At 38.3% G+C, this 27491-nt stretch overlaps 4 protein-coding genes across 5 annotated transcripts; 2 read left to right on the forward strand and 2 right to left on the reverse strand.

Moving 5' to 3' along the window:
- The first annotated feature begins 3413 nt into the window (after positions 1-3413).
- Positions 3414-8726, forward strand: LOC114519558 (guanine nucleotide-binding protein subunit alpha-12-like). The gene is made up of 3 exons (XM_028539707.1): positions 3414-3913; positions 7640-7690; positions 8026-8726. The coding sequence occupies exons 1-3, from the start codon at positions 3467-3469 to the stop codon at positions 8590-8592; spliced, it is 1065 nt and encodes a 354-aa protein (XP_028395508.1). The 5' UTR covers positions 3414-3466; the 3' UTR covers positions 8593-8726.
- LOC114519557 lies at positions 8483-16050 on the reverse strand. Of its 2 annotated transcripts, XR_003686584.1 has the most exons (14): positions 15930-16050; positions 15713-15841; positions 15366-15587; positions 15090-15250; positions 14897-15003; positions 12982-14786; positions 12496-12779; positions 12271-12418; positions 11510-11757; positions 10774-10926; positions 10179-10312; positions 9904-9988; positions 9162-9424; positions 8483-8542 (listed from the first exon to the last, which is right to left on the reverse strand). XR_003686584.1 is itself a non-coding variant. In XM_028539706.1 (13 exons), the coding sequence occupies exons 1-13, from the start codon at positions 15961-15963 to the stop codon at positions 9260-9262; spliced, it is 3675 nt and encodes a 1224-aa protein (XP_028395507.1). In that variant the 5' UTR covers positions 15964-16050; the 3' UTR covers positions 8954-9259. The 2 variants fall into 2 exon arrangements, 1 of the variants encoding a protein (XP_028395507.1); XM_028539706.1 differs by lacking the exon at positions 8483-8542 and having other exon boundaries at positions 8954-9424.
- Positions 16051-20330: 4280 nt separating this feature from the next.
- LOC114519577 (TOM1-like protein 2) lies at positions 20331-25744 on the reverse strand. The gene is made up of 17 exons (XM_028539727.1): positions 25663-25744; positions 25374-25458; positions 24781-24859; positions 24596-24694; positions 24017-24140; positions 23849-23907; positions 23114-23158; positions 22791-23027; positions 22465-22677; positions 22295-22329; positions 22063-22169; positions 21898-21979; positions 21732-21819; positions 21579-21601; positions 21395-21437; positions 21268-21313; positions 20331-20962 (listed from the first exon to the last, which is right to left on the reverse strand). The coding sequence occupies exons 1-17, from the start codon at positions 25715-25717 to the stop codon at positions 20838-20840; spliced, it is 1545 nt and encodes a 514-aa protein (XP_028395528.1). The 5' UTR covers positions 25718-25744; the 3' UTR covers positions 20331-20837.
- A 469-nt stretch (positions 25745-26213) lies between these two features.
- On the forward strand, positions 26214-27468 carry LOC114519330 (transmembrane protein 11, mitochondrial-like). The gene is made up of 2 exons (XM_028539449.1): positions 26214-26314; positions 26745-27468. Exons 1-2 carry the CDS (start codon positions 26232-26234, stop codon positions 27286-27288), a joined length of 627 nt encoding a protein of 208 aa, XP_028395250.1. The 5' UTR covers positions 26214-26231; the 3' UTR covers positions 27289-27468.
- Positions 27469-27491: the final 23 nt, after the last annotated feature.

A 27491-nucleotide genomic window follows, 5' to 3' on the forward strand; every position in this document is an offset into this window, starting at 1 on the left:
TCGGGTATTTTAATAAAACAGCGTGGTTTTTGAGAAGGTAAAAAGGCTGGTACTAACGAAGCGACAAGGCACGACATATTTCTTTTGAAATATATCCCTTTGTTTTTTTTCTAAGTATGCTGCTTTACAATAAATCATGTCATTTAAGACTTGACTGGTGGGTCATTAAAAACTAAGAGCTTTTAAAAACGAATAAAAAGATAAATAATGGTGATTTCCTGATAAATTATTCATGACAGGACAGGGCAAGCATTGTACAAATCTGCATAAACATATTCACTCAAAAGTAATAACACAAAAGACTGACTTTAGGTCTGTTTCATACGCCGTGTTTGAATTCTAATGTGCCAAATACAAGACAATAGATGATAAGCTAAAATTCGTCATCATTACCTATTGTTTTTCAATGTAGTTAAACCAGTTCGGTAGGCGATTTTCTCTTTCTAGCGTATGTTATTGAGTTATCTATGCAATATACATATATGGTTGTACAAACTTTCCCGTGTGCAGTAATCTACTCCATTAAAATTACTCAGAAACATACACCAGGAGACGAGCTTCGATATAAATCTGTTTGTTTGGTGCAAAAACTGCCTGTTCAGTTTATTTCAACATTCCTTTGCGGAAATGAACGGATTTTTGGCTGAAAATTTATCCTCTAGACAGATATATTTTTACAGAGAGGTCAACTGGTTACATTTGTCATCACATAAAAACAAACACAACGTTTAAGGTGGAATATGGTTGTGATGGTTCATCTTTTTCGGTCAATTTGTTTTCCTGCAAATTGTCACAAAAATAACTGAATTTTTTTGGGCAAATACTTGATGGAATAAGTGAACTCAACTTGTATTTTACGCCGACAATTTAAGAGATTAGGGATTTTGTGTGCTAATAATAGAGAAATCAACAATGCCGTCTTTCATCGGAGATCATCCGCCAAAAGTTTGGACTTCCTCTCTGGCAATCATTGAATCATTGATTGTACATACAAGGCGATAATGAACCCTTGTGATCGACTTTCAAAATCCTTGTATAAAAATATTCATGACTTAAGTTACTTATTTAGGCCCGTTTTAGACGTGGAACTTCTCATGTGCCAATTCAATCGAATTTGCAAATGTACTTAAAACAAAGACTTTAGTTCATTTGCATTAGGTTCGGCGCATGAAATTAAAAGTTCGACGTCTGAAACAGGCTTAAGTCTGGAAATTGTGTAAGAGTCCGTTCTACCCTGGAAATGAGTACATGTGTAACGCCATTATGAGGTTCCACAACGCCATTTTCAATGATGCATTGCCTTTGCAAATTTCCATTATGTTCCTCGCTAAATTCAACCGAATTCTATTGTTTTTACTATTGTATTTGAGAAGCGTAACAAAATGGCGTCCCTACTACAGAGAGCATATGGAATTTCGGCTTAGAGGAGGGTGGAATGGTGTGGTATATAGTATAATATATCATTGTTTGCTATAGGGTAGTGTGGTATGGTATGGTATGGTATGGTATGGTATGGTATGATTATGGTATGGTATGGTGTGGTGTGGTATGGTATGGTATGGTACGGTATGGTATGATTATGGTACGGTATGGTATGGTATGATTATGGTATGGTATGGTGTGGTGTGGTATGGTATGGTACGGTACAGTATGGTATGATTATGGTATGGTATGGTACGGTATGGTTTGTCATAGCATATAGCATAGCATAGCATAGCAAAGCAATACATAGCATAGCCTGATATTATAAACTCTAGATAGTATGGTTTGGAATGGCTACAGCGAGGTCACATGGGATAGTTTACGAAATTACCACATACCAACAAGTAATGAGTGGCACTTCTTTTGCTTATTTTAGAAAATTCCAAAAATGCTAATCTTGTAGAACTTCGACCATATAATATCCGTTTACCACATTATCGAATGTTATCAAATCTTAAATATTTACATGTCCAAGGTGGTCTATAATTTCTGGTATTCAGTACACTGTTTAAAATAGCTCCCCGGTACTTCCCGCGTGCCTAAAAATGTATGGAATAACTTCATTTTGTTTTAACAAAGACATCTGTTGACACAACTTATCGTCCAGTTATCTACTTCACCTCAATCAAAAGCTCAGCTTTCAATGATATATTATATACCTGAAAATTCGAGAAACCTAGGAAGTCTAAAATAGTCTATTGCATAACCTGATAACCACGATACACAAGATTTTTTTAAGGCAATCTAAAGTATTAATGCCTTTAAGAGGTATAACCATAATAAACCATTTACCAACGTCTGCCCGCGAATAGCCTATGGGATATCGGATAAGATAGATAGGAACTAGGTGAAATAATACGAATGCTATTGATATTTAAAACACAAAAGTTTCAGTTGTGATTTTCGACCCAAAATCGGGTGTATGCTAGGATGATGGTTTGGTTCGGCTGTGAATAGAATCGAAGCTTGCAACATAAACTCTGCAGGGGTGAAAACAGCACTTTAAAGCTGACATAAGTTCTCCGTGAAAGGAAATACTTAGCAGGAAATAAGGAAATAAAAGGTGACACTGAACAAATAAGGACTTACTTATATTGAACAACTAATAAGATCAATTTATACCCTAAGTTTAGAAATTATAGAGTTATCTATCGTTTCCTCCTGTAGCAACACTGGATCAATAAGAAATGATCCTTACTGGACCTCTAGGAAGAACAGTTTAGAAGTGATGGAGCTATCCAGTATAAATAAAGCTAGTTTAGTTTAGGTTTCCTTCTGTAGTAACACTGGATCATTAAGAGATGTTCCTTACTGGACCTCTAGGAAGAACAGTTTAGAACTGATAGAGCTATCCAGTATAAATAAAGTTAGTTTAGTTTAGGTTTCCTCCTGTAGTAACACTGGATCAACAAGCGATGATCCTCACTGGACCTCTAGGAAGAACAGTTTAAAACTTATAGAGCTATCCAGTATAAATAAAGTTAGTTTAGTTTAGGTTTCCTCCTGTAGTAACACTGGATAAATAACAGACGACCCTTTAATACTGGACTTCTATGAAGAACAGTTTAAAACAAGTAGAGCTTTTTACATACAGTTAGTTCAGTTCTGGTTTCTTCAATGCTCCTCGCTGGGCCATTAGAGTCGAAAGTCTAATGATCCTGTTTGACATACTTATGACTTGTTTCGAAATGAGGGATAAAAGGGATAAATAATGTGGTTGACTATGAGGCAATAACCGCATCGAGTCGCCTCGAACCTAAAGATTTTTCCAATGAAATATGATATTAGTCTTGGGGGTGTAAATCCGAACGCATTGAAAACCTCGCTGCCCACGTCAACACGCGATAAACGTTAATGCCTATCATTGAATAATGAGACACGGTTGTAAAAGCTATCCGCGGCATTTATGCTAATCATTCGATAATCGCGCGGACTGATAAGGTCTGTTTAGCATCGTTGCGCGCAAACTTCGGCGAGGTGGAAAATGTCCTGTCTTTGTGCGTCCTATTATACTCCAGAAGCGCGCCACTCTCGCGATTTGGACAAGGAGTTGTACTTGGAGAGCTTGCGCGCCTTGCGACAGGTGAAAATCCTTCTTCTCGGCGCGGGCGAGACGGGGAAAAGCACATTCGCGAAACAGATGCGAATCATTTACGGCGAGGATTTCGACATGAAAGACTTACTGGAATTCCGGGACGTTATCTACACGAACGTGTTTAAGGCGATAAAGGTTCTCTGTGATGCGAGAGAGAAGTTGCGTATTCCTTGGGGAAACCAGACATTCGAGACGAAGGCTCAGGAACTACTGCGATGGAAGATACCACGTTGCGTCGATCAAAGCGTCTTCATCGAGAACGTGGAGATAGTGGGCAGGCTATGGAAGGATAAAGGAATACAGACAGCGTACAGCCGCAAAAGGGAGTTTCAGTTGGTAGGTGCAAACATATGCATGGCAGGTTCTTTAAAACAATAGTTCATCAAAATGTTATCATATGTTGTTAACACGCTGTTTGCTAACTGTTGATAACTACCAGAATTCGAGTTAATGGGTGAAAATGTCAATTGCCTAACATTTCCTTCTATGCTAGGATTGTGTGCAAGTGTCCAAGGTATGCATCAAGTTGCATAGAACTTCAATTTAATTAGTAACGAGGCAAAATTGCCTCAGGTGATTAGGGACAATTCTAGTCGGTAGCTTAAGGAGTTAGCGTTTTATGAAATGCCGAGTTCCATATGCTCTTTTCCAACCACGATTTATCACGATGCAATGAAGTTGGTCATAGGAGCATGAATCATACACAGTCTTTGGTCACGCAGAAAAAGAAGGATTACTCCATTAGTCTCACTGGGCAAATTGAGTGTGGGAATTAACAGCCACCTCTGTTAACATGCGGGGGTATAAATAAGTTCCAAGTAGTATAGACGCGGAATTGAAAGGAATTACGAAAGTATTCTTACGGTGATGACACGAAATAGGAATGACATTTTTCCTTGTGAATCTCATAGCGTATGTAGTTGAAATATATGATAACACACAATTTAGCCCAGAGGATAATTCACAAGGTGCATATGCCTTTAAGTCTTTTAAGCGGAGGATCGGATATCTGACTTTGAAGCACGTCGATTTAGATGGGTTAAGAGGGCGATTGCTGAATTGAATGAAATGCAATAACGTTTGTTTTGAAGTCTGGGTTCTCTAAAACTAGACAGTTTACATCACAAGACTGTAGACAATAGTCTACGCATGCTTCCTGACATGGATCATTGCCCGACTTGAATTGTGAATATGCCATAAGTTAAATACTTTAGTCGTAAAGACGGAAATGTCAGGAATGTTTAATTAGGACTTGTGTGATGTTGTAAAGCCATTTTATATAAACAAATATGATTTTGGCTTCATTTCATATTTTCATTGTGCGATGATGACTGCTCATAAAGCAAATAAAGGCCACTAATAACCAATTTATTGCGTGGGGAAGATTAACGTAGTTGGCAGATGAACAAATATTTTCTTAGTTGAAACTAGAACAGTCCAAAATCAACAAATCTCGTCTTCAGCACAGAGAGAAGCTATTTTTTCATTAGATATATTCTGCTTTAAGTTCGGAAATGTAATCTAAAAAGAATGTCGATGTTGGGACCAGGTTAAATGAAGTTTTGAAAATACCGGCAAAGGTGGAAGATATCTGCCGGGCCAAGGTTAAGGCTCGCACCCACTTTTCCCAAAAACTAGCTCACTACGGCGAGTAATTTTGTCCAATCACAATGCTTGACAATTCATTTTAATTCGATGCAAACACTAGCAGCGAGCTCGCGATTTTGAGATGAGAGGAAAAGAGTTTTCTGTTTTCCACCAAGCGAATTTATTCGCGCGACGGGAATCGCAATATCTGAAATCCAGTGTTGTGATTGATTGGTTTGCGAAAAAAATCGCCGCGAAAAAGTAGAATCGCTTCCTATTTTTTATCTGTTCGCTTCGCCTAGTGGAAAACGGGCTTTTATATAAAAGTGGTATACTAGTAACTGTGCAGTCAGTGCTCTATGAATACAGTATAAGTGAGATGATTTCAATACTAGATACTAATCTTCCCAATTCTTGCGATCTCATTAATATGTCTCGAAATGGTTGGAAAAGTAAACATGGGTATATTGTGATAGCCAAACACCAGTTAACTTTATCGTGCAGGAACATTAAGTGCATGTGACAAAGGCACGCTGGAACGAGATTCTTGCTGAAATAAGATTTTATATGTGGGAGACAATTTTTCTAGCATGTCGACCAAACCCGAACCGGCTCTAAAATCATGGGAGGGCACCTCGCATGTGGCGCGAATTATGCAAATATATCACCATGCTAATTAAAGTTAATTTATACGTTTCATCTGTGCAGTTAGGCAGGCAATTCACAAATCCCAAAAGTGTAAGAAACATATGCTTTTGTGTTCCATTGTTTTAGACCCTACAGATTTCTCGATTTTGTGGTTTCAATAACGAGGAATATAATATAACTTGTTTTCTTTTCAAACAGCGCGCGCACATAATGGCTATAAGACGTGTGCAGACTTCTGCCTTGTTTCCAATTAGTCGCCGTAAGTGTCGTGAACATGTCAAGGTGGCGGATGTGATAGAATATTTCTATGTGTGTGCAGCAGTTACGAATGACCAATTTCAATACAGAAATAAAGACAAATTTACATCCGGACTATTTCCCATCGGTGAAAATGACTTCACCGACAAAAATGGAAGTTAAGATTAACTACGAACATATTACGCGACTCTAAAATACGCTACGCTTCATGGCACTAGTCAGCAAGATGCCGCATTCTAACATTATTTCCCACAGTTTGATTTATGGCAAGAAAAAAATCGTTATCCAAGAATTATAAAAAACATCTGGCTTTTAACGAATGATACGCATCAATTTCTAAAAGCCCGTTCTAACTATTGACACATTATGTCAAGGGCTGTTACAACACGTACATCAGAGAGTGTTTGATCCAAAATTCTTGAATGTTGTCTGGAAGGTATCAGATAAACTAACGTTAGCCAACAATGCCCGAATTTTTACGCTCACCATAAATGCATACAACCGATAGGAATATTGCTCAAACCACTAGGAAATAATCGTTTGCCCGGGCTAAGACGGGTCAATAGCATAAATATATGGGCAAGGTGTTTTGCAACAACTTTATTATTTCAAATATTTCATAAACCGATTAATTTTTTCCTTGAAAACATCTAGAGAGTAATTTGGCAGCGAATACGGAAGGAGCTGTCATTCTGGTAATCCTTATGGCTTGACTGATTGTAATGATTTAAGTGTCGCGCCATGTTTTAAAGTCTCATTTTTTTATCCATACTGATGAGCTATTGATAGTTAAGAGACGAAATTGATCAAGCCTAAAGTGGTCATTACAGCAGCAAATATGTTTTTCAACCGTTGTGCAATGTAAAGAGGGTTAAAGGCTAACGGACGCGTGCCCTATTATTGCATGATTTGTCTTGCGTCATCATACGAAATGAAGGATTTGGCAACACTAAACAAAAACAATACCGCGTTGAAGCTTTTAAGCTTTAAAAAAGCCTATAGTGTTCCTATATTTATTTTATTTAAAGCCCCTGGGAACGAGGCTGCCTTATAATAGCAGACATTGGTTCATGTTCGGTCGAGGTACAACAGGTGAAAGCCACCAGTTGGTTGTTTGTACCTAGGTCATAATAGCTCCATGATTTAATACGAAAAAGATTGTTGATGACGTGCATTTTGCTAATAAATGGTTAATGGAAGACAGCTAACGGGAAAACAACAAGTGACGTGAAAGGAAATAACCTCATCCTTATGTCTGCCCTTGTATTGACGTCAATATGTTCTTCAAAAACAATTGCAAACACATTTGTTAAGGTGAAATGTATTCGACTATCTTGAGGTTTCCTATCACACTTCGCTATTCAGCTATGTTTCTTTTTTGAATTGTTATTTGTGAGAGATTTATGATTTAAGAGTGTTAAAAAGACATTAGGATTTTTGGCACGCTACGTTTAACCATATTTCCTGAAATAGGACACAAAGAATTTCCGCCCTCCGGGAATTGTTATGTGCAGTTTTTTTGAAATGTTTTACACGCTTCAAATTCTATTGATTTTTTCATTTTTACAGCCGGATTCGACCGAGTATTTCATGGAAAGACTTGCTGTAATTAAAGACGAGGTAAATTATGTCATACTATATATACAGTACTATATACTACATATATCATACCATGAGAAATATAACATAACTTAGCATAGCACAGCATGGATTAGCGTAACATTAACATAGCATTAGCATATTATTAGTATATTATTAGTATAACATTAGCATAGCGTTATCATAACATTAGCATAACATTAGCATAGCATAGAATGCATTACCATAACATTATCATAACATTAGCATAACATTAGCATATTATTAGTATATTATTAGTATAGAATTAGCATAGCACGGTACACAATAGCCTAGCATATGTATCCAAAATAAACAAGCAATACATATTTCTCTAGGATTATCTTCCAACAAAAGAAGACGTGTTGAGATCGCGAAAAATCTCGCGTGGAATAACCGAGTATCACACAGAGGTCTCGCAGACACCATTTGTATTCGTCGATGTTGGAGGTCAGCGGCATTACCGTCAAAAATGGGTGACGTGCTTCGAAAATGTCACATCCATCCTTTTTTTCGTCTCAGCCAGCGAATACGACGAAGTTCTGGCGGAGGACCGTCAGACGAATCGTTTACAGGAGTCATTAGATCTCTTCGGCGACATCGTGAACAGTGTGACGTTTGCAAGAACACACGTGATCTTGTTCTTCAACAAAACTGACCAATTACGAGTGAAAATCCGTCACACCAACATTAAACGCTATTTTCCATCGTTCAAAGGGGATCCTCATGAAGAGACGGACGTGAAACGCTTTCTGTACATGATGTTTGATACCAAACGATTGGACCACTCAAAATCTCTTTTCTATCACTTCACGACGGCGATAGACACAAATAACATTCGTTTCGTCTTTGAGGCTTGCAAACAGATCATTCTCCAGTCAAATTTGGATCGTATTTTACTATAAGTTAGGCTAGTGTTTTGAAATTACCAAACGCGCCGCGCGAAGGATTTACACGCTTCGGTTAAACATCTAAGATTTCTTCCAGGCTTTCCAATGTCTCGTGTTTGAGAACTGCTTTTATGAAATTATCAATGTGTTACTTCGAAAGACGATGCGGCAGAGGGGGGGGGGGGTATTGTAGGAAAAATTAATAAGACGGGGGGTGTTAACAATGAGACGCAGCAACAGTTACAGGCCAAAGAGATGATATAGGTTGCATAGAGTTTGTCCTGTCATCGCTATTTTTCGTGTTGTATATATTTTATTGTGATGTAATAAATCTTAGATTTTGCTTTCCCGAAAATATTGCCTTTTTAGACGACCAGAATTGATACTAATGCAAATCAATATGGCTGTATTCATATTTTGCGAACTGATTTTGCTCAGCTTTTTATTCTAGTTTAAATAAATTACGAATGACTTATTGTTTAGAATGTCTCTTTTGAGTCCAATTCGTACATTTTTACATATTTATGGCATTTTTAAATGGATTATATATAAATATATGAAACTATACTAACAGGATTACTTACAGTTTGTCGTTTCTCAGCGAATGGCATAGATACCTTTCCGCTTGGATCACTTCTTCACGTGTTTGGATTACTTACTTCACGTGACCATCAAAGTGGTCTCAGCTAAGGTTTTGAAACGCCGTCATCTGCAATTGACGTCGGAGCCTTTCGGCGTCCAGTCGTCGGAAGTACGCGTCATCTTCGTCACGAACGAGAGTCTCTTGTATGTCCGAGACTTCCTTTTGAAGTTTCTGGCGAAGATTGCGTTGCATTTGATGAATAACCTGGAAGTAAAATACGTTTTATTACTGACCAGTGTCCTACAGGAGGAAACCTAAACTAAACTAACTTTATTTATACTGGATAACTCTATCAGTTCTAAACTGTTCTTCCTAGAAGTCCAGTAAGGATCATCTCTTATTGATCCAGTGTTCTACAGGAGGAAACCTAAACTAAACTAACTTTATTGATAATGGATAGCTCTATCAGTTCTAAACTGTTCTTCCTAGAGGTCCAGTAAGGATCATCTCTTATTGATCCAGTGTTACTACAGGAGGAAACCTAAACTAAACTAACTTTATTGATAGTGGATAGCTCTATCAGTTCTAAACTGTTCTTCCTAGAGGTCCAGTAAGGATCATCTCTTATTGATCCAGTGTTACTACAGGAGGAAACCGAAATTAAACTAACTTTAGTGATGATGGACAGCTCTATAAGTTAATTCCGTCGAATACAGGAATGAACACACGTGGTCAGCTCATACCTTTTCTTGTGCTTTCTCCCTGATCAAAAGCGCTTCTTTTTCCTGTGCGATCGCCTCGGCTAAAATCGAATACTGATCATGGTAACTGTACACATTTTGTCAAGGTTCAACAACAGAAAACTAACTTCAGACTGGCAAAATTTCTCCAGTTCACAAGCAAACGAGAGCCCTTTACAGAGAGGGTTTACAGAAGGAGGTGGTCAGATCTGGTGGAATTGAGAGAGTTTAACCAGATCCATAGGTAAATAAATTCCACCCATCATAACAAAGGATACTAATTTTCGATGGATTCTAGTTCATTTTGTTGTTTCAAAGCTCTCAACTCTCGCTGTTCTTTTGCGTATGAACGTAGTTCACGGACTCGTTGTTTTTGAATTTCTAAACCGTCCTCAAACAGATTCTTGAAAACCTGTGAAAGTGAGATCAACGGGATTAAGGTCGAGCACGATACGCCTAGATTTAGGTAGTAAAAACCAAATCGGAACTAGGTCCGGTGGGATTCGCGGTGTATTTAGGGGGTATATGATTGAGATCAGACAGGTTTAGGGAGAATGATAAACAGGATTGAGATGGGATCGGACAGGATATGGGCGGGGTTTTAGTGAGTACTGATTGATGAAGAGGATTAAAATCGGACAGGATTTAGGCCTGGATTAAGAAAGTAATGATAAACAGGATTAGGATCAGACAGGATTTTAGCCTAGATTTAGGAAGTAATGATAAACAGGATTAGGATCAGACAGGATTTTAGCCTAGATTTAGGAAGTAATGATAAACAGGATTAGGAACAGACAGGATTATGGCGTGGATTTAGGAAGTAATGATAACCAGGATTAAGATCAGACAGGATTTTCGATCATAACTTCTTACCTGTTCCTCTTTCGTTCGTCGTTTCAACATTCTTGCCCTCATTCGTAACTGGTAGTCTTCGTAGTATCTGCGTGCTCTCGCAGTCGCGTGTCGTTTTTCACGAAGTCTTGAACGTATCGCACGTTCCTGTTCCTTCCGTTGTTTCTGCTCACGCTGCATGGAAAATAAAGCATTTTGAATAATACTACCAACACTGGCGCACCTCTACGTTTGAGATATCCTTTCGTTCAAAAAGCCAAACATTAAGAAGTGAGGACTTTACTTGGGTAACTGCCTTTTCGGCATGATGCATGCAAAATATATTTTCGTATGAATATTATCCCACCTAGACTACATTTGAATGGAACGACACCGCAGAAATTGCTTAGACTTAGTCACAATTCTTAGGCCCCAAATTTGGCGAGGAAAAAGATTTTTATAAATGCTCAAAAAAATATGACTTGCACAAAAGATTTGAAGCTTGTACACGGTAAAAACGAATCGTCTGAATTAAAAACCTCGTGTGTATACTTCAAGCCTAAAAATGGCCATTTCACAGCTGTCAGATGTGTCAGATGAGCTGTCAAAAGATTGCAGAATGCATTATTGAGAAGAAAAATTGAACTATTTTGAACTTATTCAATAGTTTTCTCTTCGATAGCGATACGGAGTTAAACTTCATCAACACCAATTTCTGCGGTGTTGGGTCGAACCGCTCTAGTTGAAATTTCGTCTCGGAATCAACAGTCAGACTTACCATTCTTTCATTGTGTTGGAGATCTTTGCGAAGTATTTTCAGCAACGTTTGCTGTCGTTTCTCGGCGTCTTCGATAACCTTTTGTGTTTTGGTCTGTCTTTTATCTGCTTGCGAAGACTTGGAAAGGTTCAAGAGTTGCTGAGTTTGTTTCTTTCTCATCGTTTGCAGCGTGTGCGGAGAAAGATGAAGAAATGGAAACTCGTCAAGTAATGTTGGTAAAATAACGTCACCTTTCTCAAGTTGTTTGGCTGAAAAAACAATATTTACTAATAGGGAAACTGAGTTTATTTACACTGGATAGCTCTATCAGATCTAAACTGTTCTTCCTAGAGGTCCAGTAAGGATCATCTCTTATTGATCCACTGTTACTACAGGAGGAAAACTAAACTAAACTAACTTTATTTATACTGGATAGTTCTATCAGTTCTAAAATGTTCTTCCTAGAGGTCCAGTAAGGATCATCTCTTATTGATCCAGTGTTACTACAGGAGGAAAACTAAACTAAACTAACATTATTTATACTGGATAGTTCTATCAGTTCTAAACTGTTCTTCCTAGAGGTCCAGTAAGGATCATCTCTTATTGATCCAGTGTAACTACAGGAGGAAACCTATGAACGTCCAACGTTACTTCAGGAAGAAACACACAATCCTCCCTAGAGGCACAATCACGTTCCATTATGAGTATTGGGTTATATTATAGTAATATATACCGCAACCAAAACTCATAAAAAGCCAATGGAAAACAGCTCTCTCGTATACCTGCTTTCTTTTTCTTGCGGACCTTGGGACTAGCTGAGCTGCTTCGTTTCCTAGCTCTTGTACTGGTATATCTTGCCTTCTTCTGAGGGACACGTGGAGAGGGAGACACGACACGTTTCGCACGATAGGGGCTCGATTTTTTGGTTTTCTGAAAAATATTTCATCGCTTTTAATGCACAGACAAGACACGACCCTTTGACGTGCCAGTCAAAAGCACCATCTTACCTTTGGTATTCCTTTCAGTTCTTTTTCCATTCGTCTGTGTTCTTTATTTAAACGATCCAAATACCCGTCATAACCATTCTTTATTCGCATTCCCCTCCTGTTTTGTTCATTTCGCTCAATTTCCATGTCTCGTTTCAGTCTCTCAAGTCTGTTCGTGATTAAGAAGGTGTCGACATTGTCATCGAATTTTACTGAGCGTTTCTTTAGAGATATTTCATCATCTTTTTTCATTAATACATCTTTTCTCAGTGTATGACGTGGTTCTGGGTCAGCGTTTCTAGGATCTGAAATGAATTAAACTAAATTAACTTTATTTATATTGGATAGCTCTATCAGTTCTAAACTGTTCTTCCTAGAGGTCCAGTAGGGATCATCTCTTATTGATCCAGTGTTACTACAAGAGGAAACCTAAACTATACTAACTTTATTTATACTGGATAGCTCTATCAGTTCTAAACTGTTCTTCCTAGAGATCTACTAACTTACCCTTTCTTGTGAGACTTGAACCAAGTTCTTCATTATTTCTCGATCTAGCGACATTCTCAAAACTCTGAGCCCTTTCACTCAAGTCTACATCACGTACTAAGTCTTCAGAACTTGCATGATGAAAATGATGATGATAGTGACGGACCACAGGTGTATCACGTGATTCTTTTTCCTTCCCGAGTCTCTGATGACGAGCTTCATACTCGGACGATTTCTTGGCGAGGCCAACCTCGTCAAATGCGAGTCCTTGACTCGGGTTTCGCAATCTTTCGGAGACATCCAATGGAGATATTTGATCGTCCCAGAACACGCCTGACGATTCCGAACCATCCGTATGTCTCTTCATATCCTCTGAAACCACTGAATTCACTGCATCACCCTCCTTTTGTCCAACTTCCTTGATCTCAATAGATCCCCCTTTAACCCCTATTGCTTTTCGTTGCTCAATCCCCTCCTTCATCACCTTAACACCCCTTGATCCTCTTTGCCCACCTACTACTCCCCGAGGTCGCTTGTCCTTTTCACCCTTTTTACCCTTACCATATCCATTGCCATCCCTACCTATCCCTCGGTCTCCCCTATTCACCCTCCTAATCCCCAACGCACCCGGTCGTGATTTGGCGTCAACAGTCCTCGGTCCATTTATGTCCGTGAAATCCCTTGTGGGATCAGAATCATGTCTGTAATGAGTTGATTTTTTCTTTGAACGAATCGGTGCTTCACCAAAATCAGAACCTGTATCCTGAACACCGATTTTTCTCGCTCCTCTTGCAGTTAAACCGTTCTCAGATTGTAGATCGTTTTTGGCTTTACTTGGTATATCACCGTTTCTACGAGCTGTCAAACTCGCGGCTGTGGTTCCTGGTTCTTCAGACGACAACTCAGGTCTTTTTGTCAAACCAGCATGTTCATTTCTTCCTTTGGCATGCTTAGGAAATTCTGCGCGTTTCACTGGCCTGTCTTTCGTACGGATTTCTGTATTCGTTAAATCTCGAGATTTATGTTTTGTATCAGCCGATGTTAATGAATCACCATAATCGTGTCTCTTTCTATACCCCCTTTCATCACCAACTTTCCCTGTTCCAAACGGGTATTCACCAGAATGGTCTGGTGATTTCGCTTGTAATCCCGTTGGGATTGTCACTGGTTTTGTAAATGAATCACGTAACCTGCGTATGGTGTCACCGTCGTCCGCGTGACCAGGTAATTTGTCTGTGCTGGAGACAGGAGTCCATCCAGTTGTACCATTTCGTATAGCATTCCTTGCTGTATCGCTGGGTATAGGAGGAGCATCCCTAGATGTACCACTTTGGAGAGAGGCATCCCTAGTGGTACCGCTTGGCACACGAGTATCCCTATTTGTACCACTTTGTAAAGAAGCATCTCTAGTGGTACCCCTTGGTACATGAATATCCCTAGTTGAACCACTTTGTAGAGAAGCATCTCTAGTGGTACCCATTGGTACACAAGTATCCCAAGTTGTACCCTTTGGTCCAGAGTCATATCTAGTTGTACCACTTGGTTTAGAAGCACCTGTAATTGTACCTCTTGCCCCAGGGGCATCTCTAGTGGTACCACTTGATACACGAGTATCCTTAGTTGTACCAGATACACACACCTCTCTAATTCTACCATCAGTATATCTGTCCCTTGTTGTAGCCTCATCTCGACCTTTTGGTAGTTTTTCTTCATATCTGGGTGGGTCTGAACATTCATCCAGGGTGTGAATCCTACCTGACGTAGCAAGTTCAGGGTGTACAGGCACCCCCTGATCTTTAATTACCTTGCGCAAGGAAGGATAGTCCCTAAAATTAGTCCAACATATGGAATAAGCCTTTGAATTTTTTAACCTTAAATTGTTTTGTCGATCAGAATACTTGTGTCTAGTCATAGTTAACCACCTAAATTATTTTACCTTAGGAATTGACGTTCCAATAATTCACTTTCTCTGATAATTTCATCAGTGGAATTACTGTCAAGGTCGGAATTTCGTGAACTTGGAACATCGCTACATTTTGGAATCTATAATGATTAGTTTTTGAAATAATTAGTTTTTAACATAACCATTGTGACTAAAAAGATGAGACATTAACCATTGAAACACTTACTGAAGATAGTTCAGGCTCTCCAACTGTTGAACCATCTGAGGATAAAGCTGTAGTTTTTGGAGTAAATCTGAAAGCATGAGTTGATGGACCAAGTTCCTCTTGAAGTACATCAGAGATGACTTCATGATCAGAAGACAAGATATTGGAGTCATCTTGCTCACCTGTACATCATGAAGAGAAAGAAAAACACAAAATTGATCTATGTCATCGTGATAAAGTCTTACAGAGGTCATAACGTTTTGAGATCACAACCATTCCAGCAGCTATCACACATACCAGCATTGTCCAGGTCAAATTCATCGTCCACATCAAGGATGAAATCTAATAGCTCTTTAAATATTTCCAGAAGATTTTGAATTGTTGGTACATCACCTTCCACAATATTCTCTGCTGTAATGTGGGACAGGTCTACATTTAGAACATCATGTGACAACGCTTCAATGACTTTGCTGCAGTTTGAAATCCGTTGTTCATAAGATACTGCATTGGTTATGATACCTTGAGAAACACAAGAATGGTACATTTTTAAGCACTGATCTTTGAATGTACAAACCTTGCAAACTGTTTATACTATATAATTTTAAAAATCATTCTATTATAAACTATATTGCACAAAGCCTTACCCTCCAAGGACTCCCCCAATATTCCTTCATATATAGCAATAAAAAAGGAGTCGGAGCACTCTTTGAGCGACTGCACGTTTCCATTTATCTTGCACTTCTGTAGAATTTCGTTTGCAATTAAGACAAACCCTGTCGAAACAACACAAAACATCTCATAAACTTTCGTAGCAAAAAAATAAACAACACAGGCAACGCATGAAATAGCAGTATAACTAACCAACATCATGGGCTTCATCATTCTCATCACTCATGATTTTATCCAACTTTGGAAAGGCGTTTTAGACAATTTCTACCGGAATATCACGATACAATACAAATCTTCAACTCCTTCAACGTCCGCCATTGAAGTTCAAAACAAACTCAGACAAAATTTCAATTCAAAATACTCGATTCTGATTGGTTAATTCAACTGGTGCTTAATATCCGACAAACAAAATCCGCGTCCTAAGTTGTGTTCTCTGGAGCAACAATCAAAGTTTATCCACCATTTACATTGGACAAGCATTTGACCATTCTGAAAACAGCGTGGTTATCCATATCAAAATATTTGACATCATAACCAAAGCATGGTTATATTGTTTAATGTTTGTTATGAGCGCCAAACATGCTGGAAACTTTACATACTATCTGTTATTTTCCATTAATCCTTAAATTGAGTGGCATTTGCGGCGATTTCAGAGACCTATCATTTCAAAATTTTCCCGGACTCTCCTAGCATGTGCGCGGTTCTGAGCCCCAGCAATACGAAAAACGCTCCGCGGGCTTGAAATATTCACCATTTTTACTTTTTAGTATACCTTCAGTTTTCTTAAATACGTTTAAACGATAATAGCAATATAAAAAGCACTTTTTAGGAGTCAATAGACCATATGAAGAATGAATTAAGCCCAGGGCCGTAGCTAGAAGCTATGTGGGTGTCTTTTAGACGTGTTTCTAATTGGCGAACGCATTTAAAACAATAGTTAATCAGTTGGGATATGCCTCATTATCTATTGTTTTTAATGCTTTGTATAAAGGAGTGATAAAGTGCATTGTCCGTTGGAATGTTCTTTGAGCTACTAAAAGGTTGCAGAAACTCAGACTTGGCGATTAGAAGAAGAAAAGATCACACGAAGAAGTTTAGGAAAAGTTAGAAGAGTCTTGCTCAGGTACTTGGTGATATTTTGTTTGAGATTTGTTGGCCTGATCTTCGGCTTCATGGAATCTGTGGCCTTCTTCTTTGCCAGGATTTGCAAATGAATAATCGGCTTGATTGCCGTATTGATTTGAATAGCCAGAAGCGATTAGCGAGTAGAGGCATATTCTTGCTGTTTTTCACTGCTAAATCTTGTGTATTTCTTCAATTATCCGTACTGGAATATGAACTTTATGCTAGACTTGACATCGTGCTAAGTTCTTTCAGCCTGTTTATTCAGTATTTTAATGTTCTGAGCGTGTTTTCAGACCGTTTTCTGCTTCGGTGCTTCGTGCTGTAGTGACTCATTTGCTGATTCGCTTCCCATGCTAATTTGTTATACCCCAAAAGTACGCCGTGAGTTTTAGGTTTTACCAAGGTTTCCTTTTTTTAGACTGAAAGAAACGTCAAGGAATCAATGTCAGATGTCGGACCTGCCTTGGGGCATTTATGCACGCAAATACAAAACTCGATTTCGGTGAATGTATGCATGAGTAAAATATGCATTTGGCTTTTTTGGCTTGAGATATACTCAACACTCTTCTGTTTACCTCCTTGATTTTCAAATTTTCGGATTGCGGTTTTTGCATGGGTCTGGTCGTGTCAAGCGCATGCGGAGTAAATACAAGTGATTTGGGGCCCCATCACTTGTATTTTCTCCATCTTGAACGACAATATAGTCCGGAACAAAAAATATCGCTCACAGAGCGCCTAAAACATAAAAATGCATGAGAATTTGTATTTCTGAAAGTAGGTGATAGTCGAGTGTTCAGTTTTCTCGGGACCATTATAAGAAAACGATGATTATTTCATACAAAACGTGCATGACATTTTGTATTCGCGTGCGCAATGCGAAGGCTTTGGACGAGTGGCGTAGGAGATGTTGGAGGTGTGCAATCGGGTTTTCAATTATCATTTTATCCTGAATGCTTTAAATATTTCTGTCGTGGAAATTATTGACACAATATTTTTGCATGATGATGAAGCCGGATCGTCGCAGGATGAGATGATGAAGAATCGTCGCACGATCAGATGATGAAGGATCGTCGCAGGATCAGATGTTGGAGGATCGTCGCAGGATCAGATGTTGGAGGATCGTCGCAGGATCAGATGTTGAAGGATCGTCGCAGGATCAGATGATGAAGGATCATCGCAGGATCAGATTATGGACGACGAGACGGGTGTTCAAGCAGAAGCTGATTGAGGTACATACCATAGTATGCTACTTAGAGTAATGCATGTGCATGTCATTTATGTAAATGCATGATTATTCTTGAATTGATTCCTCCTGGTGGTCTAACTTAGTATATTCACACATCAAGTGACATTTCACCCTTTTCGAAATGCATGTTAACAGAAAATTTCTCACATCTCTTATGAAGACGTTTTCGAGCTTTCTCGATGAAACTTTTCTAGTTTTGTCACTTGCGTGTGAATATTATAACGACTTAACAGCTGCGGAAGATGATGCATGCATTGCATGATGGCAGTTGAAAACGTTGGAAAATGAAAGTAACAAAATGCAATTAGCATGATCGACGCGCACGCTGCGAGAAAATATTATAGAATTCGTATTGGCCTAATTTTAGATTAATACGAAGGTAATCGCGAGTACTTATATGATTATATAAGTTCTCTGTTCAGCCTGTTATAATGCGAACGCTTCGAGGGACCGTCCGTCAGTGGCATCAAAAATTATACTTTAGTCTTTGAACATTTAATTCGAATTATTGAAGATTGAAATAAAGAAAAAAATGACTGTTTGATGTTTGGGCACTATAGCACTCTTCTGTTTCCCTTGTTGGTAGACAATGGTAGTAATTTTTCGGATTGCAGTTTAAGCCCTGAAAATCTAGTCAATGTCAAACATGAAGACTGAATGATCTAATATTTTGACTTGACGAAGTTTGTACAAGAAGGAAAAGTATAGCTCCTATATTACATGGTATATTACCCTGCATGATAACTGGACGGGGTATGGGGTTATCTGGGGGTATACTGTTTAACTGTAGGTTGATATTGTACAGTACTCTCTTGGCTAAAAAGTGAACACTTTATTTTTGAAAGAAGAGACTTTGTATTTTGACACACTTACTATGTTTTTTAATTTCTTGCACGCCGCACCGTCGAGATGCCGTTCAAGAAGAATGCGTTTGAGTGGAGAAAGGAAGCAAGTGAGTTTGAATACACTGTTTACCAAACTAACCAAAGGTAACTTGCTACGGTGCGAAAGGTAAGGGACATTATTGATTCTTGTAGTATAGCAGATGTTACGGGGGTACCCATATTGAGTAAGTTGCATGTTGAAAAAGTTGAGCCCGTATAAAATATGATGAAAACAGTGCATGATGAAGTGCATGTCTTATAGTAGAAGAGTGCTGTTGTCTACATCGGTTTAAGTTGAAAAAGCATGCAAGTCGTGAATACGAAGTATTCCTTTTCAAAAACGAAAATGCCAGAAAGATTCCAAAAAAGCATGATCATAATTTTTGTTGCCACTGTCGGACAAAGCGCGGTTTTAATAAAAATTTGTAAGAGCCTGCTGTTTTGTGACGCGGACGATATGCGCGCACGCGCTCTGCGCACGTTAGACCACCACCAGGATCGAATTAAGGAAGCTCAAGAATTGCATGACAATTCCTGGGACCTCGGTGCGGATAAGCGGAACTAAAACGGTCAACTATAAATAAAGCATGAACTGTCATTGCGGACGATTTCTAAATGAAAATACCAAATTCGGACCGCCGGTCAGGTAACCTGAAATTCAGGTTGCCTTTGGAGGGTTTTTCTCCGGGCACTCCGGTTTCCCTCCTTTTCGTTTGGCTTTAAAAACAGTGTCCATGTCTGGGGCCAAACCAAAACCTAATCGAGAAAACCTATTTGTACGTGAACTGGTAAAAACACGAGTGTTTGGCTTCTGGGTTGAATTCCCAGAACACTCGCGTGAAAGGATTTTAAAAACACGAGGAAGGCTGGTGTGAAATAACGTATTTTTATTACTGAACTTTGAACCAAGCTGTGATGACCGTAAGAGTGTTAGGCATGAATACATTCTTCCGACTGTTGCCTACATATAGGAACCTTACCAAGGAAAAAGGCCCGTGGAACATAACCATTAAATATCACAGGATTGACACAGGGCTGAAATGAGCTGTGATATTTCGATTATATTTGAAATTTACAAATCTATATATAGTACTCCGTAGCCTGCACGTGGGCTATTTTGCCGGGAGGGCGAGCCTGCATTAGGACTTTGGAGTACCCATGACATTGTGATACAATCAAAGTTTGAAATCGGGCGTTACCATTGATGACACACTGTCAACCATAGCTTCAAATTTATGGTTGAAGCTAGCCTTGTCTCCGGCCTATCGACACTATTAACTCTAATACAACTTCAAGGATATATTTTTTAGGATAAATATGTTCATATTTGCCTAAAGTCAACAGTTGGGTGCTTTCACAAACTGACGCTTTTGAAAATTGCTATTCGGCGTAGAAATATCTAAACTTCTTCAGCAAAAAGATGAATGCTTTTAAATACAAAACAAACTGGCCATTCGGGAAAAAACCCTGGCACATTTTGAAAATCACTTTTGCATTGTAACTTTGGCACATTTTGTAAACATAAGTCAGTCTCGAAATTTCTACACAAAATTGAAATGGGTTTATTGATTCCAATTTCATACAGCACAGCGTTCTGTGTCAAGTATTTCTACTGGAAACTCAGAGAAACTAAGACACTAGCTTTAATTTCTACTCCAGCGTTATCTTACTCAGTTGTATTAGCGTTAAAGTCACAGGCTTGCGATTCAAGCGAACTATCCCTCTTAAAAAACTTCTTTTCAAAAGTAGAATTTTTCTAAAGGATCTGAAAAGATCTTAGGCGTGGAAGCACAAGGTTATTAACGATTGATTATGTCAGAAATATTAGTGTCCGATATAATTGCATCATAGTCCAAACATCTCGTCCGATTCGTCGACATCTTTTTTCATTTGTCTCTGACCGGGTTTGTTTTTAGTGCTTGTTCTTGATCCACCAGAAACTGCACGCTGTTGAAGGAACGCGTCAAATTCTGTGAAAAAAAGTTGAATGTTTTTACATCATAGCATCAAATGCGGTATAATAGATAAGTAGTAAACACTAACTCTCCTGACGAAGGCCCTTCAGGTCGAAACGTCGAGAAGTGTTTTGTCTATTTTAGACAGTTGTTATACCACATTTGATGCTAAGTTGTCTAAAGACGCTGCCATGCTGCTCCCTGGTTATATTGCAATGTATTTACATCAGTTTCTTTTATAGTAGCTAGTTTTACCTCGTTTAACACTATTTTAAGGTAGACCAGACTCGTGAGAGTTGTGAAATGTTGTATCAACTTACCTGAACTAGTCATGGATGTTTGTTCCGACGCAGGCTGTTGCGATGGCTGTGGAAAGAAGACTCGAGTAAATTTCGAGCGATAAAATGGACAAAACGTCAAAAGCATTTCTACTTTCGTCATACTTACCAAGTCTGAAGTTGCAAGCCAGTCCTCAACACCCTCAACCGAACTACAAAAAAGGCAAAATTTATTACGCTATTAAAACCAAGGAATATATACCAGGGAAAAGCAACTTGTATTATATATATTTAAAAATACAAATCGTATTAATAGCTCCTTTTGAACAAAGCACAAGCAAATCTTGATTTACCTCGCTTCTTTGCCTTCATTCTCCTACATTTCAAAGGTAATTTAGTAAAGTTAGAAGCAAACACAAATAAATCGTAGTCCGTTTGCTATAGGTTGAATTATGTTGATATTTTGGACACTTGTAATGCAGAAGAAAGAATGAACCCAGGCTTACCGTTGTTTCAGCGGGTTCTGCTACGTGCATAGCGCTTGCTAGTGTGCGGTCTGGTAACGACGAGGAGTTGTCTTCGTAAGTAGAGCCCCTGAAAATACAAGTGATTTTGTATTGAGCATTTAGAACTAACTTCACAGCGCGAAGAAGGTTATTTTCTCTTTCGTACATTCTTCTGCTGTCTTCAAACGTGTTCTGTCTCGTCTGTGCAAACATATCGAATTCGTCTCCGTTGTTGGTTTCAGTCACACCTGGAACGACAAGACGTAATATTCACTGATTTCACACTAAGAAAGTTGCTTTAAGATCAATGACGTCATTTCAAAATTCGTACCCATATCTCCAAACTGTCTCGCTATTCTTTCGTCCATTTCCTGCGTTGAAGAGGTTGTATTTCCTCCGCTCTCATCAAAGTCGATTAGAGGTGCGGTATTTGGTTCCCTGGAAGTGCAAAAACTAGTCATTACAAAGGAGATAAGGTAGGTGGGGAAGCCTCCCGAGGGGGGGGGGGAGGTTGCACCACCACTGTCTAAAAAAATCCTTTCCCAAAACTGTATTCCACTGACCATGTTTCCGTCTCTCTTGGAAGTTGAACTACATCCTACAATTAGAAGGCAAGAATGAGTTCAGAGGTTCAAGCAAGGTCCTTTTCATTGTATTCGCACCATGGGTGCAAAACCAACCCAGGCCACCACCCTGAAAAATTTCGCTGGATCAAACACCGATCATAACAAACCTGCGATGGCTCTGGCGAGGGCCTGGGTCTAGTGTGGTCTTGGGTAGTGCCCAGTGCACCTGCTCTATTTCTCTCGTATCTATCGTATCTGATAAACACATTATTTAGATCATCGTTGACACGAAGCAGTTCCTCCGTGACTTCTTCACTTCCGACTTGATCAAGCAGTTGAACGATTCTAGTTTGCATCGCACGGCAAGTTTTATTGAGTTCCTTAATTTGAAAAAACGATACGTTTTAAATTACACTTAAAATTAACTATCGTACAAATTTGCTACCTTAATGAGATGGCTAATTATACTTAATTAACTCATTAAAACAATTACCATAAGTAAACTATGGTCATCAAGACTTTCCTCTCCTGGTTTGACGGCAATTAGCATTTCAGACATGACCTGAATGTTTCCTTGAACGACGTCCAGTTGTGACCTCAACTTCGCAAGTTTTTCAGTGGTTAATGTTCGCGGTCCAGTGGTATGGCGTGGTGCAGTGGTATGGCGTGATGCAGTGGGTTGCCTCGTCGCCGGTCGTGAACGAACACCAGCGGGGAGTCCCGGAACCATCTTTGAAAAATACAAGTTATACGTTACATTTTGGGTTTTACAGACGTTGAGTTCTGTGTCTTTTCATTAATTCTGTTTGCACTTACGTGATGTGTTGGTTCTGAATCCCCAGGTTGTTGTTCAGGAACAGACTAAATAAATTCAACAAGTTAGCAGTGAAGTTTTCCTTTGAATCTATCAGTTCTAAACCGTTCTTCCTAGAGGTCCAGTAAGGATCATCTCTTATTGATCCAGTGTTACAACAGGAGGAAAACTAAACTAAAATAACTTTATTTATACTGGATAGCTCTATCAGTTCTAAACTGTTCTTCCTAGAGGACCAGTAAGGATCATCTCTTATTGATCCAGTGTTACCACAGGAGGAAACCTAAACTAAACTAACTTTATTTATACTGGATAACTCTATCAGTTCTAAACTGTTCTTCCTAGAGGTCCTGTAAGGATCATCTCTTATTGATCCAGTGTTACTACAGGAGGAAACCTAAACTAAACTAACTTTATTTATACTGGATAACTCTATCAGTTCTAAACTGTTCTTCCTAGAGGTCCTGTAAGGATCATCTCTTATTGATCCAGTGTTACTACAGAAGGAAACCTAAACTAAACTAACTTTATTTATACTGGATAGCTCTATCAGTTCTAAACTGTTCTTCCTAGAGGTTCAGTAAGGATCATCTCTTATTGATCCAGTGTTACTACCAGAGGAAACCTGGACTAAACTTACTTCATTTATATCAGATAGCTAGATAGCCAACTTTATCAGTTAAAAACAGTCTTACTCATTTGTATAAGATTTACTTGTATCATATAAATAAACCTACTCGTTCTGGAGTATAGATGGGTGAAAACGAGTCAAGATCTTGGGCAGGGAACTGAATTCCTAAAAATATATATATATATACAATACAAATTTCATCTTAAAAAGTATATAGTTTTGCCACAGGATGGTACACACACAGTTCATCCTAATTTAAGGTGGATTATTGTACCTTGTGTTTTTAATTTGTTATAGACATGAGGAACAGCGTCAAGCTCTGGTTTGCCCTTGAATGCATCTGCCCATGTTTGAATGAGGGCAAGTATTTTATCTTGAATCATAACAGGAGCATTGTACTGTCAAGAAAAAAGTAATAAGATTTGGTTCATCAGAAAAGATGTGTTTTCAGTCAGGGCTGTTTACATGATCCCACTTAGCTGAGGTTAATTGAAGCGTGAAATGATTTTGAGGTATTGAAATGAGTAAGTAACATGATCCTGGGAGTCATGTAGTCATTCCAACAATAGCATATGGTTGTTTGCTTTCATAAAGACTCATTTCAATACCTCAAAAGCCATAGTGTGGGGCCAGTTGTTTGAAAGGTGTTTACAGTGGATAAGCCAAAGTTAAACCGGCATCTTATGCATCAAATATGTACTTCCATTGGCAATTAAACTATTTACATCGAAATATTTCAGCTCAGTTGTTCAATAAATAGATAATTTTGTTTTCCATTTTGAACTTATCCACTGTTTAAGCTGAATGCCTTTCGAACAACCGGCCCCAAGAAAGCTTTATGAAACTGACTTACTTTTGGTTGTAATAATTTTGTTAACTCATGAAGGAAATCTTGAGTAGCCACACAGATATGAAACCTTCGGTTGCAATTTTTAACACATGTTTCAAGGACCTGCAAAATGAAAATATATGTTTACATTGGTATTTGATTTAACATAATTATAAGAATTCTGAAAATTCCTCAGAAATTATGCGTACTGTCAAAGTGAACATGACAACTTTAAAGTCCCTTGGAGATGAAAGCCTTTTTCTTATAGCCTTGATGGCATCTTTAGGCCTGAAATGTGGAAATTTTTATTGAGAAATTTAGTCATGATATTCTTTCAATATATTTTTTATTATATATGAGGACATGATTATATTGATCGTCAATAAACCTGCCTTTTGCAAGGATCCATAAATTTAAGTAAAAGAATAGGATTGGAACCAGATATTGAGTCACATTGAAACAAGCATTGATTTCATGGTCAGTGAGGACATAGCAGTTTCATTGAGTTTCCAATTATCTGATAAATACACACGCTCCTCCTGGTTCAAGCTAGTTCATGGTACACCCCAGTTACAAAAAGGGTGTGCCAACTTAATCTATCTCCAATATACCATTAGGAAATACTTCATGAACTCATAGGTATCTCTCAACCAGGGGGGTTGTTATGCCTATAACTTTGTACCATCTATACAGATCACCCATTACAGTTATGTCTGATTGTGGATTACCATAAATATCTAAACTATTGAATAATTTACAACATAGCATCACATAGGTTCAATCACAGTCAATTTAGTCATACCCTTCATCAGTTTCATTTATAATATCACAAATCTCGATATTCAGTGCCCAATCCTCGGAAGCTAACTTCTCGTCAGTTGCTCGCTCTAAAAAGAGGAATTGAAATCGATAATGAAAGGATAATAAAGCAACAATTTAGCAATTCACTGAATTGGCATGCACGTTTCCATCCAGACAGGGGTTGAACGAATAACCGTTTAAAACTTCATATTTTTGCATGAACTTTGATAAGCGCGTAAATCAAGTAACGTGCAATTATCTAAACAACTCAGAATTGATTTAAAACTTACCGATTCGCTGTCCGACAGGAGATGAGAACGGGTTTGAACTGAAAAAGGAAGCCATGTCTTTAAAGATTGAACGAGGAAAACAAATGACGTCATCTTTATATATCTATCCGATTCGCACATAGTAGCGTCTGTGTTCCGCACAAAATGTCGCTGATTACTCTCTCTTTTTTATAAGTGTATTTATAGAAATGCATTGTTTTTTAGATATTTCTAGTGGCAAAATTACATTGTTTTAAGAGTAATGATGCTTGATATTTAAGATTTATCACGTAATATATCTTTGATATTGATTACTTCTTTATAAATCAGCTAAATTGTTTTATACAGTTTGGTACATCCATATTCAGTTTTTTAATGCAGAAATAAACATCTTGGAGACATTACATACATTGTTAAAGATCGTACTTATCAGAATCACTTCTGATTTATTAAAAAAATACATTAATTTTTGGATTATCCCCGAGGCTTCGTTTTCAATTTTCGTTGCTTGGGTTTGCTGTGGCCTGTGGACTTTCGTGCGCTCGTCTCCAAGCTTCTCGTGAGCAGCGCGGACGGGAAGGCAAAGCAATATGGCCGCAAATCCTGAGTTTTCGGACGATTTCACCGCGTCTAATGAGCAAGAATTGCAAGAACCAGAGCTGGAGGAAACGAGGTAATCTTGTTTAGTTTCTTGCAAAACTAGTTGGGACGTTTTTACATGCTGATAATTGTTCAATTCTTTAAATATGAACCGTCAAAATATTGCCCAATATTTGAAAATTATATTCGAATATTCCAATGTCTCTGGGCATTCTATGTTTAGTCCACGCCGAATCTCTACCAGTAGAAAATCACAGATGTTCTCATTGAATGCCTTAATCAATGTTTAGCCTCAGAAACTATGTAGTCAGTTAAGTCATACTGTTATAGATTTACTTGATTTGGTTTATGGACGATTATGGTTGATTAGCGGGGTTAATGTTAGTCACTTGATCCTAAATTTAGCCCTAATCCTGACCTAATCCTAACCATGGATTAAATCTGTGAACACCAACTTCTTTAGTCACGTTGCTTGATATTATTTATATATTTTATATGGACAGTCCAATAATGGAGAATCCTGATGATGAGTGTCATGTGATCCATGAGGCAGATGACCTTGACCTTGACGAGAACCTGACCCAGGAACTTTACGAAAATGAATTTGAAGCTGCTTTGAGCCGACAGTACCCGATGATCATTATCGAACCGAAGGTACTTGGTGATCAGGTCTCCAAATGGATCCGAGTTGGAAACTTCATTCATAAATCTTCAGTGCTTTGTAGTCTTGGCTGTTTAGTGTCACCTCTAATACTTCCACCAACTAACAGAACAATTATTAGCATGACTTTGGGAGGTTCGAGTTTAGTGTTCGCTGCGTTGTATAATATATCCTGGCAATTTGACCCATGCTGCAAGTACCAGGTTGAATACGATAGCCATAATCTGGCAAAGTTGCCGCTTGAACGTTTAACTTCACCTTTGCCAATTATTTTAGTTTACAAGGATGATAAATTTCGTAAAATACTTCACAATGTTGGATCGCTAGCAGTTTGTATCTATATGGGATACAAGGTGTATCAGTTTTGGCATGGAACTGCTCAATGATAAAGCTTTGTTCTTATAAATAGCATATATTTTATTTGAACATACTGAGATATTAAATAGATGTAGAAAACGTCAAAATGTTTTCATGGAAAGCTGGAGATATTTATGCTAATTACAAAACTGCTTCAAAATAGCATTATTTGTGGTTTATTGCCTTGTTTGAAAACAGTTATAGAGATATTTATGCTAACTACAAAAACAGT

Source organism: Dendronephthya gigantea, unplaced genomic scaffold (genome assembly GCF_004324835.1).
Source record: "Dendronephthya gigantea isolate DGI-Jeju-01 unplaced genomic scaffold, DenGig_1.0 000013F, whole genome shotgun sequence".
Lineage (NCBI taxonomy): Eukaryota > Metazoa > Cnidaria > Anthozoa > Malacalcyonacea > Nephtheidae > Dendronephthya > Dendronephthya gigantea.

Bases quoted from the DNA above. Each gene is read 5' to 3' on its own strand.
- LOC114519577 (XM_028539727.1), bottom strand. From the start codon at position 25,717: ATGGCTTCCTTTTTCAGTTCAAACCCGTTCTCATCTCCTGTCGGACAG. The intron at 24,860-25,373 runs GTATGACTAAAT...TCCACATTTCAG, and splicing joins ATAAATGAAACTGATGAAGG to GCCTAAAGATGCCATCAAGG. The intron at 24,141-24,595 runs GTAAGTCAGTTT...TTTTCTTGACAG, and splicing joins CAAAATTATTACAACCAAAA to TACAATGCTCCTGTTATGAT.
- LOC114519558 (XM_028539707.1), top strand. From the start codon at position 3,467: ATGTCCTGTCTTTGTGCGTCCTATTATACTCCAGAAGCGCGCCACTCT. The intron at 3,914-7,639 runs GTAGGTGCAAAC...TCATTTTTACAG, and splicing joins GCAAAAGGGAGTTTCAGTTG to CCGGATTCGACCGAGTATTT. The intron at 7,691-8,025 runs GTAAATTATGTC...ATATTTCTCTAG, and splicing joins TTGCTGTAATTAAAGACGAG to GATTATCTTCCAACAAAAGA.
- LOC114519330 (XM_028539449.1), top strand. From the start codon at position 26,232: ATGGCCGCAAATCCTGAGTTTTCGGACGATTTCACCGCGTCTAATGAG. The intron at 26,315-26,744 runs GTAATCTTGTTT...TTATATGGACAG, and splicing joins CCAGAGCTGGAGGAAACGAG to TCCAATAATGGAGAATCCTG.
- LOC114519557 (XM_028539706.1), bottom strand. From the start codon at position 15,963: ATGAGTGATGAGAATGATGAAGCCCATGATGTTG. The intron at 15,004-15,089 runs GTAAGTGTTTCA...TAATCATTATAG, and splicing joins GAGAGCCTGAACTATCTTCA to ATTCCAAAATGTAGCGATGT. The intron at 12,780-12,981 runs GTAAGTTAGTAG...AATTCATTTCAG, and splicing joins TTCAAGTCTCACAAGAAAGG to ATCCTAGAAACGCTGACCCA.